Source organism: Rhinolophus ferrumequinum, chromosome 5 (genome assembly GCF_004115265.2).
Source record: "Rhinolophus ferrumequinum isolate MPI-CBG mRhiFer1 chromosome 5, mRhiFer1_v1.p, whole genome shotgun sequence".
Taxonomy (NCBI): domain Eukaryota; kingdom Metazoa; phylum Chordata; class Mammalia; order Chiroptera; family Rhinolophidae; genus Rhinolophus; species Rhinolophus ferrumequinum.
In genome coordinates this window covers 910,298-931,141 of record NC_046288.1, presented here as the reverse complement: position 1 = coordinate 931,141, position 20,844 = coordinate 910,298, and the positions used below count along the sequence as shown (strand labels likewise).

Below are 20,844 nucleotides of genomic sequence, written 5' to 3'. Positions count from 1 at the left end.
CCACAGTAAAGCCTCTGTGTGGACTATGAAAAGCTATGGGTTGCTCTGAAAGCAACGGGCATGCCGCTTCAGCACTCGACTGCCCCGATGTGTAACCTGTGTTGTGGACAGGAAGCCACTGTCAGGACAGAATACGGCAAGACAGAATGGTTTCCTATAGGCAAAGGTGCCAGATAAGGGTGCATTTGATCTCCCTCTTTGTTTAATCCGTATGTAAAAAACATCAGGAAAATCAGGCCAGACTTAAGAGGAAGGAGGAGTGAAAATTGGTGGAATTGGAATAGCAAAAACTTAAAATATGCAGATGACACCATCTTACTGGCAGAAAAGTAACAATGACTTGAAACTACTTGTGATGAAATTAAAAGAAAGTGCCAAAGCAGGATTACATTTAAACATCTTGTTAAAAAAGATTTTGCTTACCTTGGTTCAGTCAAGTAAAATGGAGCCTACAGAGAAGGCTAAAATTCAAAAGGGCAGCAATGGAAGAATTAGGAAAGATTACAAAAGCAAAAATGTGTCATTAGACACCAAGGCTAAGGTCATCCATACCTCATATTTACAATTACTAAGTAGGGATACAAAAGTTGGACACTGAAGAAGTCTAAAAGGAAAAAATGGATTCATTTCAAATATGGTGTTAGAGGAGAGCTGTACAGATACCCTGGACTGCCAGAAAGATGAGCAAGTGGGTCCGAGATCAAATTAAGCCTGAAATATCACTGGAAGCAAAAAGACAAAACTGAAGTTGTCCTACTTCAGGCACATCATGAAAAGGCAGGGCTCTTTGGAAAAGACAGTAATGCTGGGAAAAACAGAAGGCAGTAGGAAAAGAGGAAGACAAATATAGGATGGATTGACTTCATAAAAGAAGCCACAGGCATGAGTCTGCAGGCACTGCATAAGGCTCTGAGGACAGGACACCGTGGACATCACTCACAGTGTTGCCAGGAGTCGGAGCTGACTCAAGGCACGTAACACACTCATAAAGAAGAGACAGGGCTAGCAAACCAAACCTAAATACCATTCTGACCAATAAGCCTGACTTTTCCCACCTGACTTGATCAATTATGAGCCTACAGGAAAATCCGTAATACAATGCATCATTCCAACATCTACAAAAATACAGTCACGCTTTTTTTAAAGCCAGCAGATAGCTTTTTAAAAACCACACATATCCTGAATAAACACTGAGAAAAAATTAGAAAGGTGACAAATAATGTAATGATTTTTTTAAAAAATAAACATTAGAATACTCATACAGAAAAGTAAATACCAACCTGCAAAGCATTCACCTTAAGAAGTCTCCGATGATGTCAATTCTCAAAACATGTATTACTCCTCTTTGAGAAACCATTAGAGCCTGTAATATACTCACTCAAATGTCTTAAGCTAATGTTTTAATCATTGAAGATGGGTTTGACTATTAAAAATAATACATAATTCAATGGCAACACAAGTAAATATAGAAGGAAAATTGGCTAATATTGTTTCAGATCAAAACCAAAATGGGATTGAAAAGAAACAACAATCTGTTACTGTAGCTCTCGAATTTTTAACAAGATGTCAATTCAACCCCAAAGGCTTCAAAGGGCCACTGCATAGTTGAAACAGTTTAAAGTCTTTCAATGAGTTTACTTTTAAGTTATGGTTTTATTGTCAAAATGGACAAGTTCAAGAGCTATCAAATATGCCATGTTACTGTTGTCTTCTTTTTTTCCTGATACAAATTATCTTCAGTTACACTTTAGTCACTTTTAGGAACAATGAATCACTAATTAAAAATAATTCGTGCAGCGATTCTCAAGGGTAAAGAAAATGGAGCACCACATGTTAAGAATTTCTAGGGAAATTCTTAATTTCAATAAGCTTGAAAAGCCTTACTGACTATTCAAAAACAAAACAAAAAACAAAAACCCAACCGATTATTCTGCCTAATATATTATTTGCTTCCAGTGATATTTTAGGCTTATAAAAAGTAAAACTATAAAAATCTCATTAACTAGTGGAGCATAGATTTAAGAGAATTTCAGAAACAATGATTTAGGAAAGGAGCAGTCAAAATACTAAAGGCGGCTGTAGAATTTTAAATGTCATTCTATTATTTAAATTACATATAATATTTTATAGGATTATAACAAAGCAACATCTACTAGTCTAACTATCAAGACCACTTAAGGGATTGGTAATAATGTGTTGGAATTAACATATCAATTATGTACACAATTTTTAAAAAAAGTTTATACTGTTCTCCCTGAAAGTCTGCATAAACTATTTGCTTCCTTCATGAATAGTACAAAAGCAACTTAAACTATTTTAGGAATTCTAGAATAGTAAATTATTTTATACTTAACTGTACCTGAAAAAATTAACTTTCGATTGAAACCAATTAATTCTCTGAAGACTACTACCACTCACCTGTTTTTGACATGTACTAGATATTTAAAATGGCATATAAGACATTAATTTAACATTACTGAGAACCTACATTTATATGCCAAGCCCTGGTACAATAAAAATTAAAACGTAGTCTCTGCCTTCTAAAAGCTCACAGTAGAGCAGGCAAACCACATATGTAAATAATTAAAATTCGCTGTAAAAGAGTTGTAACAGAAATAGGTTCAAGGAAGGCATCACACAATAAAGAACTGAGGTCTTGAAGGATTAAGAGGTTTGCCAAGAAAAAAGATAGGGTAGAAGTGGAGAGGACAGTTTAGGTTATGAAAACACAAAAGGACAACATCATTTGGTGTTCTAGGACTGGGTAAGTGGTTTTATATAATTGCAGTATAGGAAGAGAACGTAGTTAAGAAAAGAGAGATGCTTGGACTCTTGGCAATGGTGACTCAGAGATTTTTAAATTATTCAAATCTTCAAGCTATATTTACAAGCAGAAATCTATTCTGAGATGCTTGCTTTCCAGCATAAACATAATTGTTTTCATTTCAGCATCTTCTATGTACACGAGACAGGGAGATTTCCCAGATAAGCATGGGAAAGTAGGGAGGAAAACTCATATTTGGACAATTATGTTGCCAACAGAACATAATAAAGACCTATAAAAAGTCAGGCTTTAAGGGTTAATGAAGGGATTGTATTTAAATTCATAGCTTAAAACTCAGCAATGGATAAAGAATGAGACAATAATCTATTAAAAGGATACTGCAATAGTTAAGAAAAGAGCAATGAGATCCAGAACTCCCCCTAAACACAGGAGAAAAGGAAAAACCATCAAGTATGACTTTTCCAGCATTAACCAGCACAGGGAATACTCAAGTTAGAAATAAATTTTAGGAAGGTACCTATGGACCACCCACCATATGAACAATGCCCAATAAGCAAAAAGATACGTGGGCCTGAAAAATTAAAGGATAGGGTTTGCAGAATGAGGAGCAACAAGGACAGAATACTAACTTTTCAGTGCAGCTATATAAGACTCAGCGCTCAGGAATGGGATTAAAACAATAGCATAGTAAAGAAAACTGAAATCATCAAAAATCAAAAACCTATCAACAACAAAGGACAAAGCATTTGAAAGGACTTACGTCAAGTAAAATAAGTACTGAAAGGTTTTCAGTGGTAACCAAGAGATTAGCAACTGCAAAAAGAAATTGCAATAGTAAAAAGCATTAACAGCAATGGGCTAAATTTAAGTAAGATTAAAACTTGAGTTTCTTAGTTGCACTGGCCACATTTCAAATGTTCAATAGGCAGATGTGGCTAGTGGCTACCATAATGTACGGCTCAGATGTTAAACATTTAAAACCACATCAACATTCTACTGCAAAGCAGCTTAGACTCTCATTCCCAAATATGAGCAATTACAAACAGCAAACATCCCAGGAACCCAGTAACAGAAACAGATGCACCAAACTCAAACAGAAAATTTTCTGATGAAACATAGGACATGAAAAAAACCAAAATATAATTTAAATTCTCAGAGTATTTCTATCAAATTGGATTCATAAAATTACAAGACGTAATAAAAATTTAAAGTACTAGATCGTCCAAAATAGAGCTTTCAATAGGTGGATGAAATGAACATAGCTTAAAATATAATTAGCGTGAAAACATGCTAAGGGATTCTCATCAGAGTACAATGTATTCTGAAAACAAGATCACACTTACAGTGAGGGACTGGTAAAATGTTAGATCTTAGGATAAAGAAAAAATTCTAAAGGCTCTCAAGTTGTATGGGAGAACACAGGGAAGTTAAGAGATACACTATACCAGATAAGCTACCTTTATAAATAAGAACTAGGTGTGATACCATCCTTCCCACCTGCAACAATGAATAATAATAAATTTGAAATTATTTCCAGAAAATGTTTTCAATAAACAACAAAGAATCACAATAAACTAAGTATTCAACTAAAGAAATTAGGGCCAAAGAAGAACCCAATAAAAGGTTAAAAATAGGGGCAGCCGGTCAGCTCAGTTGGTTAGAGCCCTGTGCTAACACCAATGTCGCCGATTTGATCCCCACATGGGCCAATTGTGAGCTGTGCCCTCCACAACTAGATTGAAAACAACTGCTTGACTTGGAGCTGATGGGTCCTGGAAAAACACACTTATAATAAGTACAAGTTTAAAAAACAAAAAAACAAAAATCACTTAAAAATAAATAGAAAACAGAGTTCTTTTTAGCTTCTTTAAAAAATACCAATACAGGGCAGGCCCGGTGGCTCAGGCAGTTGGAGCTCTGTGCTCCTAACTCCGAAGGCTGCTGGTTCGATTCCCACATGGGCCAGTGGGTTCTCAACCACAAGGTTGCCAGTTCAATTCCTCGACTCCCACAAGGGATGGTGGGCAGCACCCCCTGCAACTAAAATTGAACACGGCACCTTGAGCTGAGCTGCCGCTGAGCTCCCGGATGGCTCAGTTGGTTGGAGTGTGTCCTCTCAACCACAAGGTTGCCGGTTCGACTCCCACAAGGGATGGTGGGCTGTGCCCCCTGCAACTAGCAATGGCAACTAGACCTGGAGCTGAGCTGCGCCCTTCACAACTAAGACTGAAAGGACAACAACTTGACTTGGAAAAAAGTCCTGGAAGTACACACTGTTCCCCAATAAAGTCCTGTTAAAAAAAAAAAATACCAATACAAGAAATGAGTTTTTGGTTAAGTCTGATTCTCAAACAGCGGAGGAGGGTAGAACATTAATACAAGAGAAGAATCAAACTGATGACAGATTTAAACATAAATTTTAAACTTTGTATCAATAAACTTTCTAATAAAATATTAAAGGAGGTAGGGAAAAGAAATCAATAACCATAGGAAAAACAGGAAAAGAGACAAAGTTCTACCACACAATAAGGCAACAACAGTTTTACAGATTCAAACACAGCTGTCAAAAATAGATAATTCCTATATTATTCAAGCTGTTTCAGGGCACAGAAGAAATCTTTCTAAATTGTGCTTCTTATTTATGGACATAAAGGCAAAAAAAATAAAAAAGCTAAATAAAATGTCAGCACACAAAAACCTCATATACTATGACCAAAACCAGGGTTTCTTCAACGTTAAAAATATTTAAATATTAAAAAACCTATTACAATTTATTATATCAATAAAGTGAAGAAAAATAAAGTGATCATCTCTCTTAACTGTTAGGAGAAAGCATGAGATTCAACATCTGTTCTGGATACCCTTGGCAAACTAGGAAGAAAATTGCCTTAACTTGTAAATTATCTACCAGAAAACTAAAAGCATTCTTAAAGGTGAAACTCTAGAGGTATGCCATTAAAATGCGGAACAAAGATGTCCATTATCAATACAATGAACATTTGAATGCCCATCTTTGGCAATAAACCTAAGTCAAAAAAAAAAATTACCCCAGTGAGAAAATAAATTTAAGCACATCCTAGATGTTTTTCAAAAACAAGAGGACTTGCCCCAACAAGAAGAATATGCTATAAGTCTGTAATCTAGGTTGAATATGAAGTTAATTTTTTTACCTACAAAAACAGTAATTTCGTATGACTTAATCCAATACACAACTACAGTGAGAAGCTGCAGCAGAAATGCACATTCTACCTTTCATAAATATTGCCCTTCTAATTTTAATGAAGCAATATAACATGCAATTACCAAGAACTATATAACATGACTACTTTGAACATGCTTTCAGTGTTATAAAAATGTCTTCTTTTCGGATACATTCCTACTGGTATTATTTACAAAAATTAAGTAAACCTTTCTGTTTTAAAGTAGAAAATGTACACAGTTTTTAACTCAAGCCACTCTACATTATCGAAATAGAAATCAGAAGTTTCCACATTAGTGAAATTTTGCTATATGGGAACCATACCATGTTTCCCCAAAATAAGACCTAGCCGGACCATCAGCTCTAATGCATCTTTTGGAGCAAAAATTAATATAAGACCCAAGATCTGGTCTTATTTTACATTAAAATGAGACCGGGTCTTGTATTAATTTTTGTTCCAAAAGACGCATAACTGATGTTACGGCTAGATCTTATTTTCAGGGAAACACAGTATCAAAATTTCAAACAAGATGAAAACATCAATAAAGAGGTCACCCAATGACAACCACTAGTCCAAAAATCAAACTATCTAGGCCCCCACCCCACCATTTCTCTTGGAGTCTCCCAGTACATTAGGTTCAAACTTGAGGTCTTTAGCATTTCTAACCATTTGGACACCAGAATCTATCTTTCCCTCAAAATATTCTTATCAAATGCAATCTTCTTTAAATTCTACTTCCACCATCTTAATCCAAATTCTAATCACTTCAAATCTATAGTACTTCAAACAGTGCTAATAACACATGGCTTTATATAACCAAATGTTAGCTAATGTATGCCAAATCAGCACACAAAAGGACAGTTTCAAAGCCTAAATGTATAATGTGCCAATGTGCAAGGGCATAATGGGAAAAAAGTAGTTAATCCCCCAACTGTGCTACTAACGTGGTGCTGACAAAGTCAAATTAAATTTAACAGTTAGAATAATAGCACCCAGTAGAGTTCTGCTCTAGACTGGGCCAGACTTGAATCTTTCCATGCACTACACAGACGAAAATACAGTAAAATAACTTTTCAAATTCCCTATGTTTGCTATAAAAATAAGAGTTTAAAATTTGAATATTAAAATGAGTACTGTATTTTGAAACCTGTTCTTCCCCCAAATCAAGAACATTCCTAAATTATGAGTGTCAGTATCAAGGACTCACCCACTCCTTGTTAAGGTTGTAACAAATAAAACCAGCCCAAATCAAATTAAAGGGGAGATTTGAAGGGTTAAGTACTTTGTTCTCCTTTTCCAAAATAATCAACACTGACATTTAATAGTTACATAAAAAAGGAACTATCGTAATTACACAAAAATATATAATTAAAGTTAGTCTACAGTTTTAGAAAGCACAGCCTTATGACCTAACCCTTCACATTTTTTGTAATTTAAAGGTCCCATGGTAAATGAGACTGAGATATCTATGCAGACAGTATTAAAGATGAATGCTTTAAAACCCTGATATGGAGCCAATAAGCAGCAGGAACAGAAACCTGACCAAATCATCAGAAAAGGCTGCAGGCAGTCAAGGCTGCTTCTAATAGCCTATCACATACTGTGTTCCAACTTCCCTAGTTTTTCCCTATTACAATGAATGTTTTCATGATCAGCACACATTTTTTATGAAGTTGAGTCTGCAAAATTATTCTTCACAAATCAATTATTAAATGCAGAAACACTTGATCACGATCCTCTCCTCATCCAAGCCAAAATATTCCAAATTAACATATTTTACTAGTATTGCTTTTTGACTACCAGAAAAGGACTACTTCTGTGAATACAGTACAGGTCAGAACTTTTCAGAAGATGCCAACATTATGCCATGCTCTTCTGGTATACTGTCACACAATTGAGAAGTAATCAAATTTAAACCAAAAGATTAGACCTATGTATATACATCAACCACACATCGTAAGTTTCTTTAAAAATGCAAAATTACTCCTAAGGGTCGGTTCAGGAAAACTTTGCTAACATCTGAAATCAGGCTAAGTATAACAACTCAGGTGAAGGCTATTTTTCAAACAGACAAAAAGCTAACTGTAGTTTACCACTTAGCTGTCTCAAGACGGCTGGCTGGCCCAGGACTGAGAGGCTGGGTGGCAGGGGAGGAGAATATGAAGTGCCAAAGACTTTTACCTAAAGCAATCGTGGTCGCTCCAGATACTACCCAAATATATCTTACTGCCCTGTCCAGTTGCTGGTATGGTTAGAAACTTCTCTACTGTCTCGCACTAGTTTTACTCTGGGGTATTAGTTGTCCTTGCCAAAGGATACGAAGTTAGCTACTTAATGTTTAATTTTATATTTAATGCATACAAATTGTATTACTATCTGTGAATCAGGAAAGATGACAAGAAAATTCTTTAAAACAACACACACACCCAACCACTCTACTTCTAGATTCCTAATGATAAAACTCATGTTCCGTAATGTCCAGTTCAGAGTGCCTCCTGAGTATACTTCCTAGATCTGCAGTTTATAAATATCTAAAGGAATCCAGTGTTTATTTAAAAATTCAGTTTTCAAGGCTCTATCCCCTATTGCTGATTCATGGTAATTCAGATGGAGTCAGGGCACTTACAGCTTTAAAAGCTTCTCAGATTGATTCTAATAAGCAGCCAAATTTGAGGAAATTACCCTGAACATGTGTTTTGGTTTCTGAAACCTTACATACATCTATTCTAAAAATCCCTGAACTGCAAAATCCTGGGTACAAGCAGGTTCCAAGTTAAAATTGCCCTGCAGTCCTTCATGGAGCTCACTTGCCAGACTCCCAGTATTTTCCTTCCTAGAGACTTAGAGCTGCTGACCTGACACTAATTCTTCATCAATCATAGAAGTAAGAGTAAACCTATTAATTTACTGTCACAGTATTTCAGGGAAAAAAATTATTCTTCAGAGATATAAGAATATGTCTAAAGTTAGACCGAACAGGGTGATCATATTCTCCAGAACTGTGCTGTCCAACTAATTCAGTAGCCACTAACCACAGTGCCCAGTAAGCATATGAAATGTGGCTAATACAAACTGAAATATGCTGTAAGTATAAAACAATGGATTTCACAGACATTGCACAACAGAATTGTAAAGAATCTTATGTGTTTTAATTATCAAGTACGTGTTGAAATATCTTAGGTATATTAGGTTATATAAAATATACTAAAACTAATTTCAGTTCACTTTTACTTCACTATGGCTACTAGAAAACTACATGTGATTTGCATTTGTGGCCCGTATTATATTTCCACTGGACAGTTCTCTTCTGGAACCTTGTTACTCAGATGCAGCCAACAACATGGGCACCATCTGGGATCTTGTTAAAAAGGCAGACTCTTGGGCCCTACCCCAGAACTGCTGAACTAGAATATGCATTTTAACAAGATCTCCAGGTGATTAGTGTAACCATTCAAGTCTGAGAGTCACTGCAATTTCATTTCCCTTAAATCATGACAATCCCAATATTCTTTTGTCTACCCATATACAGAAGCATTGTAAGGTGTCATATAGTGTTCTAGGCAACAGTGATACAAGGGGGATAAAATCGTTAACAAAACAAACTCACTCCCTGTTCTGGTGGAGTTTATACAAAAAAGACAAGGAAATTAAAATAGTTCTGCTATAACACTTGTTTTGAAAATGCTGAATTTTTTTTTTTTTTTTTTTTTTTTAAAGGAGGGTACAACTCGCAGTGGCCCATGTGGGGATCGAACCGGCAACCTTGGTGTTACCAGCTTCACACTCTGACCAACTGAGCTAACCGGCCACCTGAAAATGCTACATTTGAGTGCTACTGATGTACCAGGAAACTATTTGAGCACGACACAAATTTCCAACTTACTTATGAGCAATTTCACCTGTGAAGTACTAGCTGCACCTAGCTGAACCAAGCTACACAGGAATTCACAAAGCACAAACACACACACCTCAAACATGTCAGCTACCCAGTTTGTCGTATGACTTATGAGTCAGATCCATCCACAACTGGTGTTACAACTTTCAGATGCTTAGTTCAGAAAACCCTCCTTCCATCACTTTATAACTTAACAAGCTGCAATCCTTCCAACAGATGCCCACTTCCAGAAGCCTATTTCAGGTCTGTCAGGATAAAGCACGATTATTGTATCATTAATGTACTTAATCACTTAATGTTATGCTACAATTTTTGTTAGGTTCCTCTCTTTTTAACACGTCACCGACAATGTGTTTGAATATTGTTCCTCAAAACATTTTCCCCTTAAATCCTGTGGTGCAATTTTGCATAGCGTGGTGACTTTCAGGAACACGTATGTCATGTGGTAGCACAATGACTAAGTAACATCAAGTCACATTAAGTACAAGGAAGGAATAAAGCAGTGGAAAGGATAAACAATGATGGTGATGGCTATTTCAGAGTGACCAAGGGTAGGGAAGGCCTGTGAGAGGGTGACATTTAAGCAGACACATTATTGAAGTGAGAGAGTACACCAGCACATAAAGATGAACATCCCAGAAAGGAGAATAATGTGCAGCACCCTTGAGACAAGAGCAAACTTCTTCCTGTAGGGCCAGTGTGGACAGAGCAGTACAAACAAGGGGAAGAGTGGTCAGTGAAGAGGCTGAAGAAACACCCAGACACCAGATTATACAGGGTCTTTTATAGTCCTTGATAAGTAATAGTCATTGGAGGGTTCTGAGCATGAGAGTGATGAGAGCTGACTGGCATTTCACACTGGCTACTGTGTGAAGAAAAAACTGGGTGAAACAGAAAGGATGCAGGGACACCATTCAGGAGGCTCTTGCAGAATCCAGGTAAAAGAGGTGGTCACCAGGACTACAATGGTTGTATTTTAAGTCCTGAGAAGTGGTTACACTTGGAGTATAATCTGAAGGTGGAGATAAGCTTTTAAGTACAGCACAGACCTATTTCCAGTTTCAACAATAGTAGGCTGAATTCTTTCATTGGATTATATACTTTCATCAGTAAAACACAAATAATCCAATTAACCTATTTCAAAGGGCTGTAGAGGATCAGATGAGAAACAATGTTAAAGGGCTTTGAAAATTATGAAGCATCATATAAATCATAAAAACTAGACTCTTCATAAGATCTATTTTCAAGCCCCAAATAATTGCTTTTGACACGACTGACAAATAGTATCTCCAGAACTTACTATAAAGTCCCAGAACCAAAATCCAGTTATAGATTTAGTCTTACTTACAGAATCCCCATAAAGATGGGGAGCACTGGATCTTCACCCTTTCCATCATCATAACAAAATAATACATTACATACACCAAAACTACTCTGCATAACAGAATAAAACAATAAACAGATGTTTAACAGAGAGACAATCTAGAATATATAAATTTTCTGTGAATTAGGGACCAAAAATCCTAAGTGTGCTACACCAAGAACTTCAAATACATCTTGCACAACTAACAGTTCAATTAAGGCTGCTTTAAGATCAAAGTCAACCATTCCAGATTTTTCTGATTGTGAAATATTAATAAAAATTAGGTCGTAAACAATACATAATAACCACATCTTTAAAAATAACAAATGTTAAAATTTGATCACTAAGACAAATGATGAATGTGTTCAAATACATGCACAAACATTTAGAGCATATGCATTTTCTAAAAATAAGGAAAAAATACTAAAGAACTGAAACATTGAGAACGCTAATCTGCCAACCTTATTGTTTCTCTTGAAATGGAATACCGGTTTCCTGTGATCTTTTCACTGACCTATGGAAATCCAATGCAAACATATTCGCCAAGGTTACTATCTTCCTATAAAGCATGGATTAATAAAAATAGGTAATATTTATCGGTCAATAAACAGAAAATATTTAATATTAATCAATGTTACTGAAATCGTAATTTTTAATAACTTTTAGATTATGTATGAAATTTCCAAGTTGCTTTGAAAACAAGTCTCCTTTCTTGTAAAACATCTGGCAAGCTTTCATGCTAAAACTTATTTTTAAAAGTAAAACACTGACATGTGATAACTTGGTCTAGAACTACACATATACATTGTACCAATGTCAATTCCCTGGCTTTGGTACTGTACTATAATTAGGTGAGAAGTTACCACTGGAGGAAGTTGGTTGAAACCATTAAGAGAATACAAACAAAAGCACCTTTAATTTGTGCTATAGTAAACACACACCAAGTAAGCTTTCAATATGCCTAATGTTTCATCTCTGACAGTGTATACAATTTACCAGAGTAGAAAAGACTAATTCCTAAACTTAGCTGTCACTATTTGTTCAATTTTATACAGGTAAAAAAAGACTTTATGGTATTTTCCCTCATTTGTGAAACTAAAACAGGGATGCTACCTGTTCTATCTACCTTCCAAGGTCAAAAACGAGGATCGAATGAGTCTGTTCATTTTTATATCACTCCTTAACATTACAAACGCAAAGCATTATCTCATTTTATTCAAAACCTAGTTATTATTATCCAATGTGAAAAGATTCAAACATTACTAAGTTATATTTTAAAAACTATAAAACACCAATTATCCCCCAAATGATCCTTACTGAACAATTCCTTCAAATGTTAATTATAGTAACCTGTTTGAAAATTAGATGAAAATGTATCCCCAAATTTCTCCAGTATATGGCTAAATGACAAGATAAAACTTTCACTGTGCAGCTAAAAACTTGAAAATCTTTAGAAACCATGGGTACCCAAACCACAGCAATTTTCCTTTGCATTCAAAAACATTTGAATGCTAACTAAAGAGCTATGCAAATTCACTAAAGTCCCACAAATCAGAGAACCAGTAAGAATATTTTTCAACTAACCAACTGAGCTACCTCTCCTAAAAAGATGTTTCTAACAAGTATTCCAAATATATCATAATAATTTCAGTCAATTCTGAGATGGATGATGAGAAAAATGGAACGATCCCCAAGAGGTTGAAGTTTTCTGGGACAGCTTTACAGAATCCCTGGTAAAGACACCCTTCCTTCATTCCTCAACTCATTTGTATTATCATTCTTAAAGTTACTTAGTAAAATAATCATTAGAACTAGGCCTCAAGAAAAAAGTATTTAAACCAAATGGATAAAATTAAAAATCCATAAAATATAAATTCAACATGTACTGTATGCTCACTCTTCTGAGGTTTGGATGTCAGTTGTACCTTTAAAAACATGTCTAAGCTATAAAAACCAAATCTCATGATTGTATCTTAAGATTCTTGCTTTTGGTTATTTTTAAACAGAAGATTATATGATTTGCAGATGGATCATACAATACAGAAAAATAATTTGTTTCACCAAGTTAAATAACATTGTAAGTTATACCTCACATAACTTCCCTTAATTCATAATGGAAAATCTACATTCCCTTTAATAAATCTAAAGGATAAAAATCTCTCACTTTTTAAATTGTACATGCTATGTTACATTAAGTTTTTCTTTAAAGATTTTTTGGAGTGACAATCCTTCTCAATCCCTACTTTCTAAGTTTTTATAACATACCTTAAAAGCTTTTTTTATACATTACTTCTAACCTGTCACTTTTCAAGGAAATCCACGGTGCCATGAAAGAAATCTAGTAATTACTGAAAAAAAAAAAAAAAAAACACATCTTACAAGTTCCATATTTGTTTAACTTGCTTTGTAAAATGCAAGTTATAAATCATAGCACGTAGGCACTTATTAGATATTTACTAAAGAAAGTCATCAGATTTTTTTTTAATCCTAAATGAAAAAAATAACAAATTCGAAATCAGTTCTTTCAATTCTAGCAACCTGTTTTATATTAAGTTGCTACGTATACACGCTAAGCACACAGATAATCCAACTCACCTGCATTTGACTTTGGACAATGACTCTGACTTTACATGTATATACGTATATATGTGTATGAATATTTGTATTTATTTTAATTCATATTTAAAGGCAAAACTCTAAGGCAATACGAATGCCTATAATAAAATCATATATATGCATTTTTAAAAGCTTAGTTTGAACCTCATATTAACAATAAAACTGTAGTTAAAGTATAATGACTGAATACCTAAGTATTAAATGAGAGAAGAATCATTTTATACCTTTAAAAGACAGAATTATCAAAGATACACTCTGAACTCCAGAGATCTCACATTTTATGATATTTGTTATTATTCCTACATAGTATGAAGAAATATGGCAGGTATATTAGAGATAGTATGAATAGGGATGGAGTTACATTAGGATCCACAGGAAGACAGGCAAGCAGCTAAAAAGCAAAGTTAGAAAGTAAGGCCTAACTCAGCAAATGACTAGATCAGAAAAATAATAAAGAAATTTCTTACAAATGGAGCTAAAGAAACATCAGCAAGCAGAAGCAAATACAAAGGAAACTAAAAGCCTACAAGTGGTATCAAATACACATAGGAAGTAAAATTAAAATCACAATGAAAAAAGGAGTAAAGAAAAAGTAGTTACACCACCACTAACTCTCAAAAGTCAAAAGCTTGAATAGTTTCAAGGCCAGGGTGACATCTTATCTTTACTTCCAGGAATATCACACAACTGTTGGCACACAGTGGATGCCCACTGTTTGTTGAATGAATAAGCAACGGAATGTTTTGGGATTATTTCGCCTGTAAAAGAATTTATCAAGCATGATTCACTATAAGTGTATGAAAATATTTCCATCAAGTTTCCTAGAGCACCTAAACTGACTTCTTCCTGAATCTGGGGATAGATGATTAGATTAACCAAATCATAATCACTGAAAGAGAACCTAAGATACTTATCTGTAAGGAGATGAGGTGTCACATCCTATTTTGTCAGTCATCAAAATTTTCAAAATAAAGCACAGTATGGTACATACAATACCTGCCTTCCAAGAGCTAATATTTGAAATGAAATCCACTACAGAAGAATGGTTGATAATAGTACCACCTCAGACTATACATAACACTATGGAAAATTTACCCACAAAATGAAAAATATTAATAGTCTAAGTAATTTTGCCTAAGAACTTTTCTAATAGTTTAATAATCAAACTCATCTGCTGTCACTTACAAACAAAAATATGGTTCAACCGAGTTAGTAGCAGAGTTATAGCTATATTCCAAAGAGAATTATACTTTCCTCCCATACAAATTATTCCATATCAATACAATTTCCTAACCATTATTAATTTCTTCAACCCAGTAATTATGCACAGAGAAGCATTTCAAACATACCTTACCTACTCTTACAGGTGTAAAACAATTTTAAGGTATAAAAAAAACTGTTGGCTGATATTTCTAACGTAACATAACGAAACTTAAAAAAACTTAGTTTTTTTAACCTGTATACTGTCTCAAAAAACCTACTGTTTTAAATTCATAATTTATCAATAAGATGAGGCCCTTAAAAAGTAAATTTGAGCTGCAACACGGATCTCAAAATAAATTAAGCCAAATAAACTAAAACCTTTACTTGAAAAGGTGCAAGTTCCTTTCTTAGAAAAATGTCCTGAGTTTCTCTCATCATTAGTAAAGCATTTCGTAGACTATATTCATAAATGCATTCTATTATCAGTCGTTGGAGTCCATTTTTAGATGCTCAGGTCAGCATCTTATTTATACAATAACTTCTTCAGGAATCAAGTAAATTGACAGAAGTAAAATATTTTGATGACATAATTATATGGCAACATCCACACATTAGAAATGTTATTTCCACCTACTGTTTTATACAGAGCTATTATTAAAAATAAAAGTATTTTTAAAGTTTCAACAAAAAAGCTACTCACCACCATCCCTCTCTCTAACTCTGTGAATATGCACATTTTTGGCCTTACTGTGACCTGTGCCATCACTATATTTGTTTTCAGGACTATCAGATCTCCGCAACATTTTATTTGGTGGTGAAGGATCTGCGGCGTCTCGCATTTTCTCATGTCTGTGATCACCGCTACTGGGGTGACTCTTCGATGAATACTTAAGTGCCTGTAAAACATCACCCCCCCAAAGAAGAGAAAAAATTGAAACTGTAAACGTTGCTTCCTAAATTAATTTTATCACAAAATCTGGCTTTTTAACTTCATGAAGTTTTATGAATTTGTATCAATAAAATTAAAATTTCCATTTTCAATTGTGCATTTAAGGTATTCAGACAAGACCTACAAGCCTAAATTATTATAACACTCCTGATACAAATCATAATACCATGTAAAAAAAAATCGAAAAGTACAAAAATCCAGTCTATAAAGTATCTTGTAAATACATAAAACCAAACACTTTGGTGCATTAATTCCTCAATAAAGTTTTCAATAAAGTTTAACCTAAAGAAAAGTAGAAACTGAGTACTACTGTAGTCTATTTCTGCTCTACAACTGATGCAAAGACACAAATATAATGAGCTTAAGCATGTTTCTGCAAACCTACAGAAGCATCCGTTTCTCCAATCTTTTATTCAAATAAATCATTTCAAACATATCTTACCTATTCTTACAGGTGTAAAACAATTTTAAGGTATACAAAAAATGTTGGCTGATATTTCTAACGTAACATTTCTAATGTAAATGAAACTTAATGCAACCCCTTCACAATAATGGTTTAGTTTTATTCTAACACATATTTAAGACGACCACGATATACCAGTCTTTTACAATGTGTAATTATGTTTTTTAGGGGAGCAGATTCACTAGGGTTTAATCTTTGACATATCCAACTATAATGAAACTGTTTTACACATCAAGGGACCTAGGGTTTCTAACTTGAGCTTTAACTCATGCTAGCCAGTTAAAAGATCAGCTTAGAAACCTGCTCTCCTAATCACTAATAAAGTAATTAGATGCAGAAAGTATTCACTGCTAGGGTTATCTGATAATTAACCACTTAAGAGATTCGCCCCCTGAAAAGAGGCACCACCTGTATCAATTTTTTAAAACTTTACATGCAACAACTGCAATAAAAAGGAACCCAAATACCTAAAACCCTCTTACATAAGAATGAATTATCCAAGTATCCAAAGATCTCAATTCCTACAGAAGCAAATCCACTATCTTTCACTAGTAAGGCAATTATTTGCACAAAAAACAATTGAGAGGGGATAGTGGTTTACAACACACTTAAGAATTACAAATCAACTAGTTGTTTCTTCCCAGACCTTTCATCTAATTTTAATACTTTAACTTTTAGTTCCCCAATACAATAAATACGGTTCAGAAATCACCTGTCACCTCACCCTATCGATTCTTTAGACACCCAAATAATCGAGTAAGGTCTTTCCTGGCTGAGAATGATTTTTTTCTAACACAACTGACCTTCCTCCAGTCACCTGTCAAAATAAGTAACTAAACCTTGTTGGGGAGCGCTAATGGACCCAAACACAACATTTTAAGAGAACCCGTGGTGCTTGTTTCGGGTTTGTTGCACCAAAGGGCCTGCAGCGACTTCTGAAGCCTGCGCTCGAGTAGCAGCAGGTCCTCCCTTCCCCCTCCGTCCCCCATCCACCCCTCCACCCCGGTCTCGGCTGGTACCTGGTAAGGCTGCGAGTCCCCCCTCCGGTCGTGACAGCTGAAAAACAGGAAGAGAGACAGCGACATGAAACATCTCGGGGGGGGGGAAGAAAACGGGTGCCCCCCCAGCGCCCCTCCCCGCGGGGAACCTACCAAACGAAGCGGCACTGAGCCCGCACACAGACACTCGCCGCTTAAAGGCGGTAACGAGGGCGAAACGCCGCGAACCGGCCCTCCGCTCCCTCCCCACTCACTCGGGCCTCGCCTGCCCGCGCGGCCGCTCCTCCTCCCCAGCCCGATCCGGATCAGGGTTAACAACAAAAATGGCGGCTCAGCCCGCACAGATAAGGAGGAACAGCCCCCCCGCCGCCGCTGCCGCCGCCGCCGCCCCCCGCCCCCGCCGCGGCCCGGCCCGAAACGAAAAGCCAATTTACCCATCACTGAGTCTCTGCTGTTTCCTCGCATACATTACCATCAATGCCCGGCCTGTGAGTGTGTGTCGGGGGAGGGGGGAGAGTGGCCGCGAGAGGCGGGCAGGCGGGCGCGCAGGCGGCGGGCGGGCGGCAGCACCGGCACCAGGGCCCGGCGCGCCCTCGGCGACTCTCAGCACCTCCCCGTTACTGGCGCCGGCGCTCCCGGGCCATCTCCCTCCGTCCACACCACGCTCACTCTCAGTCCGGGCAGCGGCGCCAACTATACGGCGGCAGCGGCGAACCGGGGGGAGGGGGGCAAGAAGACGCGCCCGGCCCAGCCCCGCGGAGAGCGACTGCCTCCTCCGCCTTCTCCTCCTCTTGCTCCGCCGCCTCCTCCCCTCCTCCCCCCGCCGCCGCCGCTGCCTGGCCCTTCTCCTCCTCCTGCCGCCGCCGCCGCCGCTGGTGCCGCCGCTGCCGCTCCACCAACTACATCCGGGCAACTCGGAGGCTGCGGCCTTCGGCAAACCTCGGCAGTTTCCGCCGCGCCCCTCCTCTCCCACCCTCGGTCCTCCTCCCCGCCCCGCTCAGCTCCGGAACGCCGCCTTCGGCAAACCTCGGCTCGCCCCGGCCTTCCTCTTCCTCTGAGGCCTGGCTCCCGGCCTCGCGACCCGTCAGCTCTTTCCGGTTACCGCTGCTTTTCTTCACGCTCACGTCCGGCCACCGCCGTTCCAGTTTAGGGAGAGTCCTGCCTGGGAACCCGCTCGAGGCTGGTCCCAGGGGCCCCGGGGTGCGCCGGGAGGGAGCCGCCTTCGGGAGGAGGACGGTGGGGCGCGAGAGAAGCCATCTCGGACTAAATAAGGGAGGCTGCGGCTGCTGCGCGTGCGCCGAGGCGTGGGCGGGGGTGGGGTAGGGTGCCCTGGGGGGAGCGCTCCGGCCGCCGGCCCCCGCCCCTTCGGGCTCGGGCGAGGTGGTCGCAAACCTCTAGTTAGGCGACCGGGAGGCGGATGGTTACCGTGGAGCTTCCTCTGTGAGCATCAACGGAAGCTGCCCTCAGGCAGGTAGGGAGCGCGCGACTGCTCCTTTAGGCCAGCTCTCTGGAGGCGGAAGCCGGGCCTGGACACCAGCCTCAAACTGGACGCTTAAGGCGCCACCGACCTGCGACGGGCAAGGGCTGCTTGGAGCCCGCGCGGCGGCATGTTAGAAGTAAGTCACAGCTCCAGAAGCCAGCAAAGACGAATGTGAAGGATTTAGGGATACTGTGCCCAATGCGACAAGGCCTTGTGCTTGCGCAGCTCTAAGGTGGAGGTTCCTGAACCGAGCTGGGAGCGCCGCTGGGCACAGTGAATTAAAATATTGGATGAGCCCGGAGACTCAGGGGGATGGGTGACTTGGAAAAAGGGTTGGACCGCCTTATCCTTGTTTAAGATTTTCCACGCCCAGCCGTGCCCTCTCCAACCTCTCTTTATTTCCCATTTTTCGTCTAGTTCCTCTTCCTTGTTGAAGTCCTATGGTGAAAGGAAATTCATTTGGAGGTTTGGCGTGCGAATCAAGGCCTAGGTTGTGTTCAATGAAAATGCTACAAATCGAATTTTATAGACTGCTACAGGCACAATAGTAACATTGCCAGATGGGAATGGAAAAACTGTCAAGTGTATAAAAAATTAAGTTTTCCTTGAGGTTGGTGGTATTCAGATAATTATTTTTTCTGCTCCTTGCAACATTAGTAAAAAACATTTTAGTATAAAGCAAATATACAACTATTTACATAAAAGAAAGAGGCAGAATAGGAAAGAGAAGAAACAAGACTCCTCCAAAAAACTATCAAAAAAATAACTGATTTATTTGGTATCCAACAAATAACAATATTGCTGGACCTAATGAAGAGATGGAACGATGTGGGGAAAGGGCCCTGAAATCACGGTTGATTGAAAAAAATAAATTACATTAACTTTATTTATCACACCCACCAGCCACATGTTAAGATTATTGCTGTTTGTGAGGACTAGTAAATGCCTACTTAAGCTGTCGGTAACTAGAAAAGAACTTTCAGTGACTGAAATGAGAAAAAAAAAAGCCACCCAAAGTCTTATGTGTAATTTCTAACGCTTGTAACAAATACTTTGAAGACAGGAGACATCCGATTAGAAAGGTACAAAAAGTAATATATTGATCGTATGCAGAAACTTTGAAAACTGGCAGCAAAATGTGTTACTAATTTTTTATTTGATGATCAGATGTGTGCTGAAATTGATACGTATCATTTGATCAAAAGCAGCAAACTGGACTGAGCTATGGAGGAAACAGTTCCAGGCAATGTAGTCCTCATTATTCACAGATTCCATGTTCATGAGTTCGACTACTCACTAAAATTTATTTGTAACCCTGAAAATTAATGCATGCAGCATTCATGAATATTCACAGAGTAGCAAAAAAATCTAACTTGCCTGACACATTCTCAGCTGAGGTTAAACAAGGCTATCCTCAGCTTTGTTTCACCTCGCATACTATAATCAAATGCGATTTTCATAATATATATAATGTCATGTTTTTCACCTTTTTTTGTGCTGTTTATTGGTGATTGTGTTGTCTTAAGCACTACCGTCCCCTTACCCCCCAAGCAGTGCTGCAGTGCTGTCTGGTAATTCGTAAGCACAGGAAAGCTGGGATGTGCCTTGCGGAGAAAACGTGTCCTAGAAAAGCTCCCTTCAAGCTTATCATTAGTGATCTTGGCCATGAGTTCAGTGTTAATAAATCAACAATGTAAAATAAGGTATCTAAATAGAAACGCATAAAACAAGGTGATGTATTGATTGGTTGACAAAAATGTGACCAGAGTCTCTCAGGAACCTAACCCTGTGTTTCCCCTAGGAGCAGTTTAGTGTTCATCGTGACTTTATAAAACATAACTACTTCAAATAATGAGAATAGAGTTTTCCTAAAGGACACATCTATATGTTAT

The 20,844-nt window shown here is 37.8% G+C and overlaps 1 protein-coding gene and 1 long non-coding RNA gene across 8 annotated transcripts in view; one reads left to right on the top strand and one right to left on the bottom strand.

The window, feature by feature from the left end:
- WAC (WW domain containing adaptor with coiled-coil) overlaps positions 1 to 18,740 on the bottom strand; it is a 77,555-nt gene extending 58,815 nt beyond the window's left edge. The window contains exons 1-3 of one of the 7 annotated variants that reach the window (XM_033105380.1): positions 18,499 to 18,740; positions 17,494 to 17,530; positions 15,763 to 15,958 (exon numbers count right to left, since the gene is read on the bottom strand). In XM_033105380.1, coding sequence (XP_032961271.1) covers positions 15,763 to 15,901 — 139 coding nt within the window. In that variant the 5' untranslated portion in view covers positions 15,902 to 15,958; positions 17,494 to 17,530; positions 18,499 to 18,740. Of the gene's footprint in view, positions 1 to 15,762; positions 15,977 to 17,493; positions 17,531 to 17,625; positions 17,709 to 17,906; positions 18,374 to 18,498 lie in introns of those variants that run through there. The other 6 variants (XM_033105383.1, XM_033105378.1, XM_033105384.1 and 3 more) reach the window with 6 other exon arrangements.
- Positions 18,741 to 18,926: 186 nt separating this feature from the next.
- LOC117021954 (uncharacterized) lies at positions 18,927 to 20,435 on the top strand. Its single transcript, XR_004422966.1, has 2 exons — positions 18,927 to 19,088; positions 19,370 to 20,435. It is a non-coding gene; the product is annotated as an uncharacterized LOC117021954 (long non-coding RNA).
- Positions 20,436 to 20,844: the final 409 nt, after the last annotated feature.